The sequence below is a fragment of the Podarcis erhardii genome (genome assembly GCF_964252035.2).
Source record: "Podarcis erhardii genome assembly, chromosome: 15".
Classification (NCBI taxonomy): Eukaryota; Metazoa; Chordata; class Lepidosauria; order Squamata; family Lacertidae; genus Podarcis; species Podarcis erhardii.
The window spans coordinates 16,112,432-16,126,564 of record NC_138505.1 but is presented as its reverse complement, the minus strand read 5'-3'; the positions used below and the strand labels follow the sequence as shown (position 1 = coordinate 16,126,564).

At 46.8% G+C, this 14,133-nt stretch overlaps 1 protein-coding gene across 6 annotated transcripts in view; it reads left to right on the top strand.

Annotated features, from left to right (window-relative positions):
• AHNAK (AHNAK nucleoprotein) overlaps nt 1-14,133 on the top strand; it is a 54,899-nt gene that overhangs the window by 21,668 nt on the left and 19,098 nt on the right. For all 6 annotated transcript variants that reach the window (XM_081842373.1, XM_081842374.1, XM_081842372.1 and 3 more), the window contains exons 2-3: nt 13,048-13,141; nt 13,741-13,897. In XM_081842373.1, the coding sequence (XP_081698499.1) occupies nt 13,741-13,897 (157 nt within the window). In that variant the 5' untranslated portion in view covers nt 13,048-13,141. The remainder of the gene's footprint in view (nt 1-13,047; nt 13,142-13,740; nt 13,898-14,133) is intronic.

The window sequence follows — 14,133 nt, the reverse complement described above, 5'->3', positions numbered from 1 at the left end:
TGTTCTCCACTCAAGTACAACATGTAGCCCACTTAGGGATGGGGGGGGGCGTGTTTTGTTTTTTACAATCAAGCGGTTATATAAATGTTATTACATGGAAGTAAGTGTTTCAACTCAATTCGATCACTCAAGTGATCTCCTCCTGCCTCCTGCCCCAAATTGTATCTGCAGAACAACCCTGTGAGGTAGGTTAGGCCGAGAGAGAGAGATTTTCCCCAGCGTCACCCAATGAGCTTCATGGCCCAGATTTCTGTGATCCGAATCTTTTTTAACATCCTACACCATACAGTGGTACCTCGCAAGACGAATGCCTCGCAAGACGAAAGAGTTTTCTGTTTTTTGAGTCGTTCCGCAAGACGAATTTCCCTATGGGCTTGCTTCGCAAGACAAAACGTCTTGCGAGTTCTTGCGAGTTTGTTTCCTTTTTCTTAAAGCCGCTAAGCCGCTAATAGCCGCTAATTCGCTAATAGGGTTGCTTCGCAAGACGAAAAAACCGCAAGATGAAGAGACTCGCGGAACGGATTAATTTCGTCTTGCGAGGCACCACTGTACTGATTTTTAACAGTGTGCATTATCTAGATACACGTACAAAGGAGCTGGGACTGGATGCAGCCAGCCAGCAGGTGTGTGAAGCTAGGAGTGATTTGCAGAGCACCCTGTGTCACCAGTGATGTGGCAGCATAAGTTTCAAGACTGGGGCTTAGTGGACAGGGGTGTGTGTGCGCGCGCGCACGCCCACCCTGTATCAGTAGACACAGGAAACCCCCAAATGCCAGGTGTAACTCTTTGTGCATCTAGCCCAATTTTTTCTGCTCTGGGCTTGCTCTTGAGGGTGGTCTGGAAGCTGTTGCAAAATGTGGCGACTCAACGGTGCAGGATATCACCAAAACGCTACCCCACTGTTGGAAGAATGGCACTGGCTCTCAATTAGCATCTAGGATAAGTTCAAGGTGCTGGTTTTGGTTTATATGCAGCTTGGGACTATGACACCTGCAAGATCGTCTTACCCCTTATATATACCCAGTTGATCACTGCTCTCTGCAGCTGATGGCCTCCTGCTGTCTCATCAGGAGATCGTTCCATACTGTGTAGGAATTGGGCCTTTTGTGTGGTGGCACCCCTGCCCTCGGGAATCCCTCCCCCTGGAATATTAGACATGTGCTGTCTCTGCTTCTTTTCGATGCCGACCAAAGACTCTCCACTTTCGACAAGCCTTTTCACTGGAGAGCTTCAAGCCAGTCTGCACCTGCATTCAGATTTGTTTTTGAGTTGCTGAGGAATACTTTGTCTGGGACTTCTCATCAGAAAAAAAGGCTTCTTTATTGTTGCTGCATACCTGAACGTTCGACCGCACACAACAGCAGCAGCGATGGAACTTTTGCACACAGCGCGTGCTGTCCCACGAAGCCAGGGTCCTTTTGCAGAGCCAAAAAACCCCACGCAAGTATAAAGTCACCCACACCCTGAGATTTGCTCAATATTTCATGAGCATGCTGTGCGTTTGCTAGCATCTTGTTCTAACGTCTGTGGTTCTTGAATTAGTTTGGCTGCTGTGTTCTAATGATTATAAATTATTGCAGTTTATTGGTGTGTGTTTTTGTATTACAAACCATGAAGCTAGTCAGTTTATAAATACCATGCAGCTTGGATTGCATTAGACATCTGGAAAACCCAGACTGATAGGAGGAAATGAATAGTGGCTTAGCTTCTGAGAGTCTTGTAATAATTTCTGATAATATGTGAAACATTCCGCGAGCCACCTTCTGAGCCACAAGAAATACCTCCCAATGCTGGACGCAGTGGGTTTATTTTAAAAAAGAAGGTGTTTGTTACGCCTGTTAGCTGAAACTAACGCTCTAGGCATTGCTATATTACAATTGTGTTTGTTTATTGATAAAAAATACTTGCATACTGCTGTATTATAAAATATATTGAGTGGTTTACAGCACTAAAAAACAAGAAACCATACAGCAGAATCATTAAAAAGATTTTTTTTTAATTGGGAAAAAAACGCGTTAATTCATCACTAGGAATCTTGGCAATGGTGGTTTGCTGAAGGTTGCTGTGAATCCTCTACTGAAATTCCATACCCACTTTACAGAACTACAGTTCCCAGGGTTCTGTAGGGAAAAGGAATAGTTCTTAGAGTAGACAGTTGTGGGCATTGTACCCAGAGATGCCACCTGAAATTTGTGAAGCCGTTTTGCTGATGTTCTTCGGGCAGCGAAAACCACTGCTGTGTTTGGGGGAAGGCAGTCTACTTTGACCAGGACTGCTGGGTCATCTTCTTACTTCTTACTTTATTTTGCTGCTGTCTGTGGTGATGACTTCTGGCCATTGTTTTCATGACCTCAAAATTCCACACGCATAGCATTTTTTCTGAAAAGTGGTGGGCGCAAAAAACATGGTGCCTTCTGCCCAGATTTTATCCTCCACTCATTCCCCCCCCCCCGTGAAAAACAGCAACATTTCAAATTTTGACTATCCCCATCCTTGCCTAGTAGAGGCCGTGTGCCAGACTTGCAGAATGCCTGTTTCAGTTGAAATTTTATGTGTGAATTCTTCTTCTCAGAAATCTATCCGGACGGATACTTTCCCCAAGCACTGTTGGGTGGAATCTAAACACATATAACAAAACGCTGTGAAAATGCTTCTTTAAAAACGTTTTGAAAAAATACATTGAATTGTCATAGCTCCCTGTTGCCATCTAGTGTCGCACATGCATATTGCACTTTACAACACACTTAAAATATTTTATTTGCAGCTGTATAGCTGAGTCCCTGGTCACTTGTTTGAGGAACATAAACTATGAGACCAAAAACAACACCAGATACGTGAAATATACTATTATTTATTTATTGTGACTGTAGGTTGATACTGAACTGTCTCGTTTTCCGTGTGATACCAAAGTTTGTTGGCAGTCCTTGTTTTCCTTAATGTAATTCAATGATTGCTGCTTGTTTAAAATTTTCTATGTATGCTTTGCAGGAAAATACAGGTTTTTTTAAAAAAAAATAAAATTAAAAGAAAAGAATTCTGTGTGTGAGAGAAAAGATATTGGCAGCAAGACGCCCACAGCCCTGTGTGGGTGAGTTAAAACTGCAACAGACTCCGGACATCCTTCACCTGTTCATTAGTCACTTACCGATTGACATGGCTGAGGGTTGTAAGGTTTGCAAGGTGTGGTTTGTTGACCATGGGCCGTGCATTTGGCAGGTGGGAGGCAAAACTTGAGTTTCTGCTCTTTAGATTTTTAACAGATATAAAACTGGAAACACAGTAACTTTTGTTGGCCCAAAGATCTGTTGCCACCCAGGAGGCAGGTAACTTTGCTCCTACACCAATATAAATTACCTGCTCTTAAAAGAGGGTGCCCTGTTGCATCTCTGGATGAGTCCAGTCAGGAGGTTCGAGGGGCTCCTCTCGCTGTGTGGCTAATCCTTGTGCAGCCTTCCAAAACAGGTCTTTTTGGGGTGCAAGTTGTGCTATCGGAAATCCAGAAAGGGCTTCTTTTACTGTATGGGTCAAAAGGCAACAAGTTGTAGTGGTTTGGAGTGCTGGACCAGGACTTGGAGAGACCCACGTCTGAATCTTCATTCAGCTAGAAAGCTAACTTGGTGCAGATTTTTGTGAGGATAACGCAGAGGGCTTGGTACTCCTTGCACTTCACAAAGTGGAATACGCATGTAAGGTAAAGGGGACCCCTGACCATTAGGTCCAGTCGTGACCGACTCGGGTTGCAGTGCTCATCTCGCTTTATTGGCCGAGGGAGCCGGCGTACAGCTTCCGGGTCATGTGGCCAGCATGACTAAGCCGCTTCTGGCGAACCAGAGCAGCACATGGAAACGTCGTTTACCTTCCCGCCGGAGCGGTACCTATTTATCTACTTGCACTTTGATGTGCTTTCGAACTGCTAGGTTGGGAGGAGCTGGGACCAGGCAACGGGAGCTCACCCCGTCACGGGGATTCGAACCGCCAACCTTCTGATCGGCAAGTCCTAGGCTCTGTGGTTTAACCCACAGCGCCACCAGCGCCCCTGGAATATGCATGTAGAAGCTTTAAAAAACGAGTTCCATTTTCAGTCGTTGGTTGTCTTAACTCCAGGCCTGTGCGTCGCTAAAATGTCTGGGCTGGCTGGCTTGGCTGCAAGACTCCACAAAGGTTGCCGAAGCCTCTCCCTTTGCTCTGATCCAGCCTGTTTGTGTGCATGAGTGTGCTGTGAGTCATCTCTGTGAGGCAATCACGCCCAGCCTGCAGGCTTATGTCCAGAGGAACAAAGCTGGGTGTGGTCCTTTTGTCTCCGCTTTCCCCAAGAGATCAGTAACTGAACAATCTTGGCTCAGGGGGTCCTGTGTCTATGCCCCTCCCCCCAAAAACAGGGTTGTCGGTCAGTTGCAGGACGATGTGTGCCACTGGGTGAAAAGTGGTGGGGCGAAACCACTTTCTCAGCTGTGCCGTAAAGTCCTTGCCTGTGGAAAAGCAGACGTACCTGCTTGCCTGCATTTGATAGGAGCGTAGAAAGCCGTCAGGCTCTCCAGCTCAGCATTTTCTTCCCTGGTGGCTGCAGGTCTCCAGGGTTTCTGGGTAGGGCCTGGAAATGTGCTCCTTCTTCATCCAAAGCAGATCCTCTCCGCTGAGTTGTTTCCTGTCCCTGAGAAGGATGCTGTGTCTGATGCTGTAAAGGACTAACGGGAAAAGATCTTGGCAGCTGTAATGTGAGGATGGGGCAGGGAAAGTTGTCAGAAGGTCTGTGCCAGAGGGTGCCCTTGCCAGGGGATTTCTGATGTCTGTGCCGTAGAAGGCAGTGCAAAATAGCAGAGAAAGCTACAAACTACAGCTTGTGTTTTTGGAGGCCCCACCGCTGAGGAGCAGAGCAGAAGGTTGCAGCATCTGCCCCCATTTGGGAAAGGGATAGAGCTCACATCTGCCTTGCATGCAGAAAGTCCCGGGTTCAGGTCCCGGTATCTCCAGATAGGCTTGGAGAGACTTTTGCCTGAAACTCTGGAGAGCCACTGCTTCCAATTGGCATACTGAGCCTAGGTAGTCCAATGGTCTGGTTCAGTCAAAAAAGGCAGCTTGCTGCTCCTCTGCTCCACATCCATCTATCATTACAGTGGTACCTCGGGTTAAGTACTTAATTCATTCCGGAGGTCCGTTCTTAACCTGAAACTGTTCTTAACCTGAAGCATCACTTTAGCTAATGGGGCCTCCTGCTGCCACCGTGCCGCCAGAGCCCGATTTCTGTTCTTATCCTGAAGCACTATTTCTGGCTTAGTGGAGTGTGTAACCTGAAGCGTATGTAACCCGAGGTACCACTGCACTGTTGTTTCCTCTTCCCCTCCCTCTGGCGTCTTCTTCATTCTCTTTCTCTCTCTTTACTGAAAAGCCACAAAGAGTCCTGCCACACCTTTAAAGTCCAGCAGATTTTATTGCGACAGAAGCCTCTGTAGATTAAAGCCACGATCATCAGAGCCATAGAGCTTTGCACTTCATATTGGAAAAAGCTGGGCTTGGTTTATTGTAGCTTCTTGCATATGAAAGTTTGTGCCACAATAAATCTAGACGCACGCACGCACACATACACACACACACACTTTTTTTTTTTTTTTTTTAGAAGGAAGCAGAAAGAGTCTGGGACAGAGGCTTTTTAGGAATGTAGGGAGAGCTGAGATTCCCACACAGGGAAACAGGATCCCAAGCTCGCTGGTACTAAACGAGTGTTAAGCAGATTCCAGCGTCCCATCGGGGTTGCACATGCATAATAAAAGTTGAGATAAATTTACTCCATAATAGGGAAGTTGCACTGTTTCAAGTTCTGCCCCTCCCAGAAAAGGAAGTTTGCTCCCCCCCCCCCAGTTAAATCTGCTTAAAAAGTTTTTCCTGCACCCACCAAAGGTGCTTCCTTTTTTCCATTTACCCTTCCTAATTCGCAACAACATAATTAAAAATAATAGTAAAAAACACCCTAGTTTTGCCAGAAATATCTAAATACTTACTGATGCTATGTGTCACTTTGCAGACTTCCCTGTAGGTGGTCCTTTTGGTTGTGCATCATGCATTGCCTGGCATGCATGGAGTAAATTCCCTGAGAATCTGCTTTCATTGCAAAGGAAGTTTCTAGACCTCATGATTGTGGAGATATGTTTGAAAGCATGCAGATAGAATCAGTGTCTGCTGCAGGGAGGTTGTGATTCATGGAGGAGATGCTAGTTACAAAACATGAGATTTAAATGGCACTTCACTATTCAGAGGAAGTCTGCTTCTGAATACTAGATGCCGGGAGACCTATAAATAGAGAGCTCTGTTGCCTTCATACCCAATCCAACAGAGGTATCTGGTCAATCACTGCTGGTAGCATGAGGCCAGACCTAGCTGTTCCCTTTTTATGAAATGTAAATTTCAATATATATTAAATAAATTGGGAATTTTCAACCAAAGAATTTGCTAGCTGGCTCAGTTTCAAAAAAAACTCAACCACCCCTGGATTCAACACGGCCTCCGGGTTCACTAACCCTTCTTTAGAGAACATCTTCCTGACTGCCTACCTCACAAAGCTATCTCTGCCCCTAGGGCTAATGTGATCCATTTGCTCCCAGCCAGATTGCCAGTTCCCCTATCCCCCACAAAAGCAGAATTGCAGGCATTCCAACACCTATGTTCTCTAAGCAGCTGGAATGTCAGTGAACATTCTGTGCCCAGTGGCGTCACTGCCACAAAAGGTGAGCACAGATAGCCTTAGCTGAGTCACAGAAATGCAGGAATGGTTGATTGCAAAATATTTCTGCAACCTTTGCCCTGGGGTCATCTTGGGGATAGATTAGCCAGCTGCTATTTTCCAGGGTGGGAATTAGCTGGAAATGATGAATCGGTTAAATCTGGGAGAAGCGAGAGAGGCGAGCGAGCAAGAGATACATTTCAAAAAGGAAACGCTTTCTATTAAAACCAGTGAGCTTTTCTTGTCTAAACAAGCCTCTTAAATTAATTGTGTTTGCAAGCGGGAACCACAAGGAACTGGCAGTAGGGGAATACAAACGCTTTCTCGACTGCCAACATTACCTTTTGTGGTTTGCTGGGCGGGGCAGTGTGTGTGTGTGTGTGTGTGTGTGTGTGTGTGTGTGTGTGTAAAATAGCTGGTTCTGAGAGGCGAGAATTCATTGCAGGTGATGGGAAAACCGAACAACTGGTGTGTTCTATCCCTGGGATTTTAGGTCCTTGCTTTTGCAAAGAAGGTACCGTTTAGTGTGCATCTGGTTCCTCACCCTAGGAAGCCCCAAAGACAGCTGCTACAGCAGCTGTTTCCCCTGTGAGGGAAGCATGCTGGAAGCATGGTATTTTCCCTCTATATTATTGTGATATCTGCACCAGAGCAGCCAAAACACCTGAACAAAGCTTCAACAGTCCCCCGTCCCCCAAGCTAAGAGTAAACAGCATTTGAAACTCATCCAGGCACCTCGAAAGAGTCTGGAATCTTTAATAAAAGCATCAGCGCTTCACCTATCTGTTAGGTGGGGTTGTTTTAAATAATCCCACCTAAAAATTGTCGAAGAAGAAGAAGAAGAAGAAGAGTTTGGATTTGATATCCCGCCTTTCACTCCCTTTAAGGAGTCTCAAAGCGGCTAACATTCTCCTTTCCCTTCCTCCCCCACAACAAACACTCTGTGAGGTGAGTGGGGCTGAGAGACTTCAGAGAAGTGTGACTGGCCCAAGGTCACCCAGCAGCTGCATGTGGAGGAGCGGAGACGCGAACCCGGTTCACCAGATTACGAGACTACCGCTCTTAACCACTAAACCACACTGGCTCTAAGATGGCACCCTGAGAACTCATTTCATAAGTTAACAAACGCAGATATAAATAAAAGAAGGAACAAGATGTTGTGGAACCACTATTGATACAGAGAATCGGATGCCCAGATGTAGCTGAGGAACCGAGGCTAATAGCTCACTCACTGGTTTACTGGGAAGACAACCTCACTGAAATTGAAAGGATTTACACTATAGCAAGAGTGCATGCAAACATGCGTTAATTTGAGCAGGTGAGTGCCTCTAGAAGTGTGCTCACTTCATTGTGGACAGGGTTAAATTGCAAGATTACGGATCCTGACACTGGGGGAAAGCATTTGTTAAATACCCTATTTTTTGCTCTATAAGACTCACTTTTTCCCTCCTAAAAAGTAAGGGGAAATGTGTGTGCGTCTTATGGAACGAATGCAGGCTGCGCAGCTATCCCAGAAGCCAGAACAGCAAGAGGGATTGCTACTTTCACTGTGCAGCGATCCCTCTTGCTGTTCTGGCTTCTGAGATTCAGAATATATTTTTTTTCTTGTTTTCCTCCTCCAAAAACTAGGTGCGTCTTGTGGTCTGGTGCATCTTATAGAGTGAAAAATACAGTAATCTCTGCCCTGCCTTTCAGGGAAAGTGCACAGGCAGTCTTAGAAACATATACAGCCAACAGTTTAAAATCTGCCTCATGCCCTTTTAAAAACAAGCAGCAAAACATGGTTAAAACATAGCAGTTAATAAAAAAGCAGAGGGAAATCTGTCTCAAGAGCTCTTTTAAAACTCTCCAGTGAAGGTGCGCTATGAACCTCATGAGGAAGCGTATTCCAGAAATATGAGGCTGTCACTGACAGCGCCCAGTCAGCCTGACCTCTCTTTATCTTTGGGGCCTCCAAAGACGGTCTTAGACTTTGGGCAGGGTCATATCACGTGTGAAGACTGTCCTTTGGATAACCTGCTCCCAAAACTGTTTAGGGCTTGAAAATCCAAAGGGAGAAGTGTGTTTGTGGGATGATATTTCCATCCCTGACATGTGGGGTGGGGATTTTTGGCAAGTCTGCTTTCCTTGGTCTGCAGCTGGAACGTTTTCTAGAAAAACAGCACTTCTGGGGTCATCGTAATTATTTGGGAATTTCCGGATCTGAAAGGCGCACCAGCGAAGTGCATTCCTGAAGACATGACCATCCCCTAATGCCTTTAGAGATGGAGGTGAAACATCTTAAGTAGCAGCCCCGCCCCACCTCTGGCTGGCTTCTGTAGTCTGGAATCCTGCGGCGTTTCCTCCTCCATCTTGCCTGAGTTCAGAGGTTGCACTCGCTAAAGATCAGTCTTCAACAACCTGATGCCCTTCAGATTTTTGGGGCCATGCTGGCTGGGACTGTGGGGAGCTGCAGTCCCAAAAATCTGGAGGGCAACATTGACTGCTGGAGATCATCACTGCATTGAATGGATAAATACATAAAGACATCCTATCTTATCTATCAGTGGTGTTGCAAAAGCATGGCAAGGAAGACATGAAATAGCATTGATTCTGGGATGGCCTAAACTGTAATGCAGTTTACCATGACCCATTGTCCATAATTTGATACCCCGCCCCCCGGTTGATTGCCTTCAAAAAAATAATCCTGTAATGGGATATGGATTTTTTATTTTTTTACTTTGCCTTATGGAGGAACCCAACCCATAAAAGGCAAAGAGGAAAGAGCCGTGTGTACTTAGGAAACCAAGCAAGCTTGGTGCTTGACCAACCACAGACAGCCCATTTCCACAACTTGATTGCAGTGTCTGTGCTTTTACAGAATTCCCTATGTTTTGTGGGAGGAAGGGATGGTGTACAATAAAGACCAAACGTAGACTGCCGGTGGTAGGGGGAACATTAAGGGCAGAGCATAGACCGTGTCTGCTGGGTGTCTGTTGAATTCTTCTAACCTTCTGGCTTCAGAGACATTTCCAGACATTGCAAACAGATTCCCTCTTTTAGTTATTGACTGATTGCATTCACATCCTAGCTTTTCCTCCAAGGAGCTCATGGGGGCATAGATGTTTCTGTCCCTCCCCAATTTAGCTCCATAACAACCCTGTGATCTTCATGGCTGGGGGGTGGGGTGGGGATTTGAACCCTGGTCTCCCAATACACCACACTTGTTCCAGCAGCTTTCTTCAGCCTGTGTGTGGGCACACTTGGCCAGTGATGGTTGTTGTGAGAAGTTGTTTTCCTCTCTGTAACTGGGGGCTGGTGGAGTCCACAAGACCACAGGGATTAAGGAAACAAGCCTGGATATGTCGTTTGCCGTCTTGTGAGGGGTGGGTGAGTTCTGGTGTCTTGTTCCCAGTTCAAATGCTGGCTTGTGAAGACTCTCCAGTTAGGGCCAGGAGCTGATGTCAGTGGGAGCCTCTTCTGCAGCCTCCCCTCCTCCTGTCTGGGCTGATCAGGTTTCATGCATGACCTGAGCATGCATGTCTGTAGCTGTTTGGAAGTGGAAAACTTTCCCTCTTGTTGCTTCACAGAAAGTTGGCACGGTCTCGGCGTGCTGGGATTGGGTATGGGAGCCAGAGCATTGCAAAGCATCGATCATGAAGGCATGGCCGCCCCCTGGCTGCACCCTTTAAAAACACTTATGCAACATGTCCAGTTGTGCTCTGTCCTTTCTTCTCCTTCTCCTTCATAACAAGTCCTTTCCACTCTGCTGATAAATGGTATTGCACCTTTTAAATGAAGGCCCAATTCCACCAAGGGGAAGTCTACCTGCGCAAGGAGGGACCGTAGCTCATGCTTTTCATGGACAAAGTCCCAGGTTCAAATCCCTGGTAGCCGGTGGTGCGAAGGACTCGTCTCTACCTGAGATCTCTCTTTCAGACTGGCTGCCAGTCAGGGCTGGGCCAGATGGACAAAGAGACAGACTTGGAATAAGGCAGCCTCCTATGCTTCAAGGGAGAGTCTGCAGCATGAGAGCTCAGCATGCAGAAGGCCCCAGTGTCAGCACTCACACCAAAAGGATTTCTGGTAGCTGGTGATGGGCAAGACCTTTCCCTGCCTGAAACCCTACAGGCTCATTCTATAAGGCAGCAGCATATATTAATGAACCATTAAGAAAAGAGATTGTACTAGAGTAAGCAAATTGCAACAAATGAAGAATGAAAACAAAATACGTTTTAGGATTTTGACAGCGTGCAGAAATCAGGGCTACAGAAAAAACCTCAACAAACCCTTCATCTGATCTGGGAGCTTTTGGCACTCAGAGCTAGACTGTTCCTGAATGTGGAAGCCCCACTTTGATCTACTGTTGAGCCGAGTATCTCCAGGGTCTTGGGCAGAGGAGAATGTTTCCACCATCTGCCACCTGGTCCTTTTGAGGAAGGATTGAACCCGGGACCTTCTGCAGGCAAGCCATGTTCTCTGCTGCTGAGCTACACCTGCTTGCCTATTAACTCCTTGGTTTCTACAGGTTTCGATGTTTCCCACTGCTTCCTTGCGTTGCAATGCCGCTTATGCCCTGGAAGGTTCCTCCTTTTAGAGTCCAGGGGTAGGGAGAACACAGGCTTCGCATTCCTGCCGGCATATGTACCATGCCTTGCATGCTCAGGCTGTGGGAGGAGCTGTGGCTGGCATGTAGCATGCTCAGGCGGGGCAGAAGTGTGCACAGGCTCACAAGGAAGAAGAGCTGCCTGAGGAGAAGAGGACAGGAAGGGGGTAAGGGAAGGGAGCAGTTGTCTCTCTTCCCTTTCCAATACAGCCTTTTACACGTGCTTAAGTGATGTGGTATTGCTGGCTCTGAAACAGGTCAGTGTTCTTGTACCCCATCTCAGAGCATGGCGACTGTGCTCTGCCTCCACCAATGCTTCTGAATGCCACCTGCTGGAAACTGCAGGAGGGAAGAGTGCTTTTGCACTTGGGTCCTGCTTGTGGGGTGGGTGGCCCCTGCGAGAGGCAGGATGCTGGATGAAGACAGGCCCTTGGCTCTTCTTACATTCTTCTTATAGTCAGCACCAGCCCTGCCATGCCCCAGGGTGAATCAAGGTGCCTCAGGCGGCAACACAAAGGGAGGCAGGGAAATAGATGAAAAGCAGGAATTAGTGTCTAAGGGTTGCAGCAAGACTTCTAAAACGGGGTGTGTGGGTGTGTGACGCCATTTGTAAGCTACTTGAGACAGTGAAATGTCTTGGTTCTGGTTATAATTTTGGAAAGGAATGAGTAAAGGGCAGCAAATGGATCAAGGGGCTGGATTTTTAGTTCAGGGGGGAAATGACTTGAGTGTTTGTGGGAAAATGTAGAGATAACATTGAATGATGCAGAGGGAGTACCTAAAAATATCCCCCCTCCACTGATTATATAATCATCTTAATAATTATTTTGCGTTGCTTTTATGGCACTTTATGTTTTAGCGTACTCACATATTCTGTTGTAAGCCGCCTTGATAATTTTATGCATGCTCTTATTGAGCTGGTTTTGAGGTTTCGCCCTGCTTGGGGGTTTCCATCCCTAAAGAATTCTGCAGGTTTCCCCGGAGCCTGCTGGGGTGATGCTCTTTTGCCTACATAAGCCTGAACATAACAGATGTTTAGAGGCAGTAGTTCTGAATGCCAGGTGGCAGGGACTCCTAGACAGCTTCCCCACAGGCACCCAGATGCCACTTTCTGGACACAGATTACCGAACCTGCCAGACTGAGCAAGGCAGTTCTTAAGTGGGTATAAACATCAGCTGCGCCGAATACTCTCCGTATACCTTTCCTAGTATGTTTTATTTGGCAATTAAAGGGATATCTTTTTGTGATGGGCGGCAGTTGGTGTAGAAATATGTACGCCACAGAGAACAATTTTGCCAAGTGGAACGCGAAAGCAGCATTCCTCGTTAGCTTTTGAAAATAGTTCTGATTCTTCCTCTCAACAAACCTACTTTCACCATCCTATAAACTTCGAAAGGCATTGCTGACATTCTTTGGAACCTGCTTTTGCAAACAGAGCAGGGGTGAGGGGACCTGTGGCTTTGCAGATGCCTCATGACTCCAGTTTGCACCAGCCACGAGGGATGGCAGTGATGCTGGGAATTGTGGTCTCATAATGTCTAGGAGGATCACAGGTTCCCCAACCCTGAAATGGGGACTTCCTTAAAGGTGAGGGGGGATACCTTATATTTTCAGGGACCCCAGTTCTTCTCCCAACAGAATTCAGATTCCCCATCCCCTGCGCTTGATGTGGATTCATCAAACACGACGCCTAGACATGGCAAGTTCTCTTTCACCAACAAGGCTTTGTTTTGTTTTCTCTTCTAGGTTGGGAAGTTGGAAGAAACATTACCAAAGGATTGGCAAGTGACGAGAAGGGAATTCCTGGGGCGGTTCCGGCCTGGACCAAAGTCCTAGAAAGGTGATTCAGTCTATTCTTTATTAGTAAAGCAGTGGTACTACTGTGCCATATTTATCCAGATCTCCTAGTCCTGGAGAGGAGCTATGTGCAGCACAGGGTAGACCACAGGATTTGGAACATAGCAATTAGCCCAGCAACTTGGTGGGTCATCTTGGGGCAAACGGCCATTGACGTAACCAACCTCACCAGGCTGTTGTGTGGATAATGGCATCTCAACTAAACATTTGGAGGCACCAATGCTTCTGAATACCGGTTGCTGGAAACCACAGGAGAGGAGAAGACTCTTGTGCTCAAATCCTGCTAACAGGTTTCCCACAAGCCTCTGGTCGGCCACTGTGAGAACAGGATTGTGGGCTTGGGGACACCACCTTTGGCCTGATCCTGCAGGATCATCTTATGTCCTTATATAACTGCCCTGAGATTGTTGGAGCAAGATTGGGATGAAAATATAATAGAGCAAAATGCATTTTCTGAAATAGACTAAGCCTGTAGCATACTTTTGAGGTGCAGAATTTGAACAGGAGTTCTCCTCTTTAAGTGCAGCCTCTTGAGTTCCCCACAGCCTCCTAGTTACACACTTCCTTCCTTCCTTCCTTAAGATGGAGAAGGAGGAAGAAGAGACCCGGGAGATTCTGCTCCCCGACTGGGAAGGCATTGGCTCTCGCGGACTTACCATCGACCAGACGAACGAAGGCGTTTTCGTGAAACAGGTTCAACAGGACTCACCCGCTGCCAAAGCAGGCATTGTGAAAGAAGGTCAGTGAGGTGGTTTGTGGGGGGTGGTCTGAGTGGGGGCAGAGAAGCCACCTCCTCCTCCCTGTTCATCATCAACTTTTAAAGCCACCAGAGGGCATCCTCTTTATGGTCACAAAGAGTCCCCCAAGACATCTTGAAGAGTCACGTGCGCCATATCCGCACCATAGTTTTAAAGCACTATGATACTACTTTAAACAGTCACGGCTTCCTGCAGAGAGTCCTGGGGACTGCAGTCT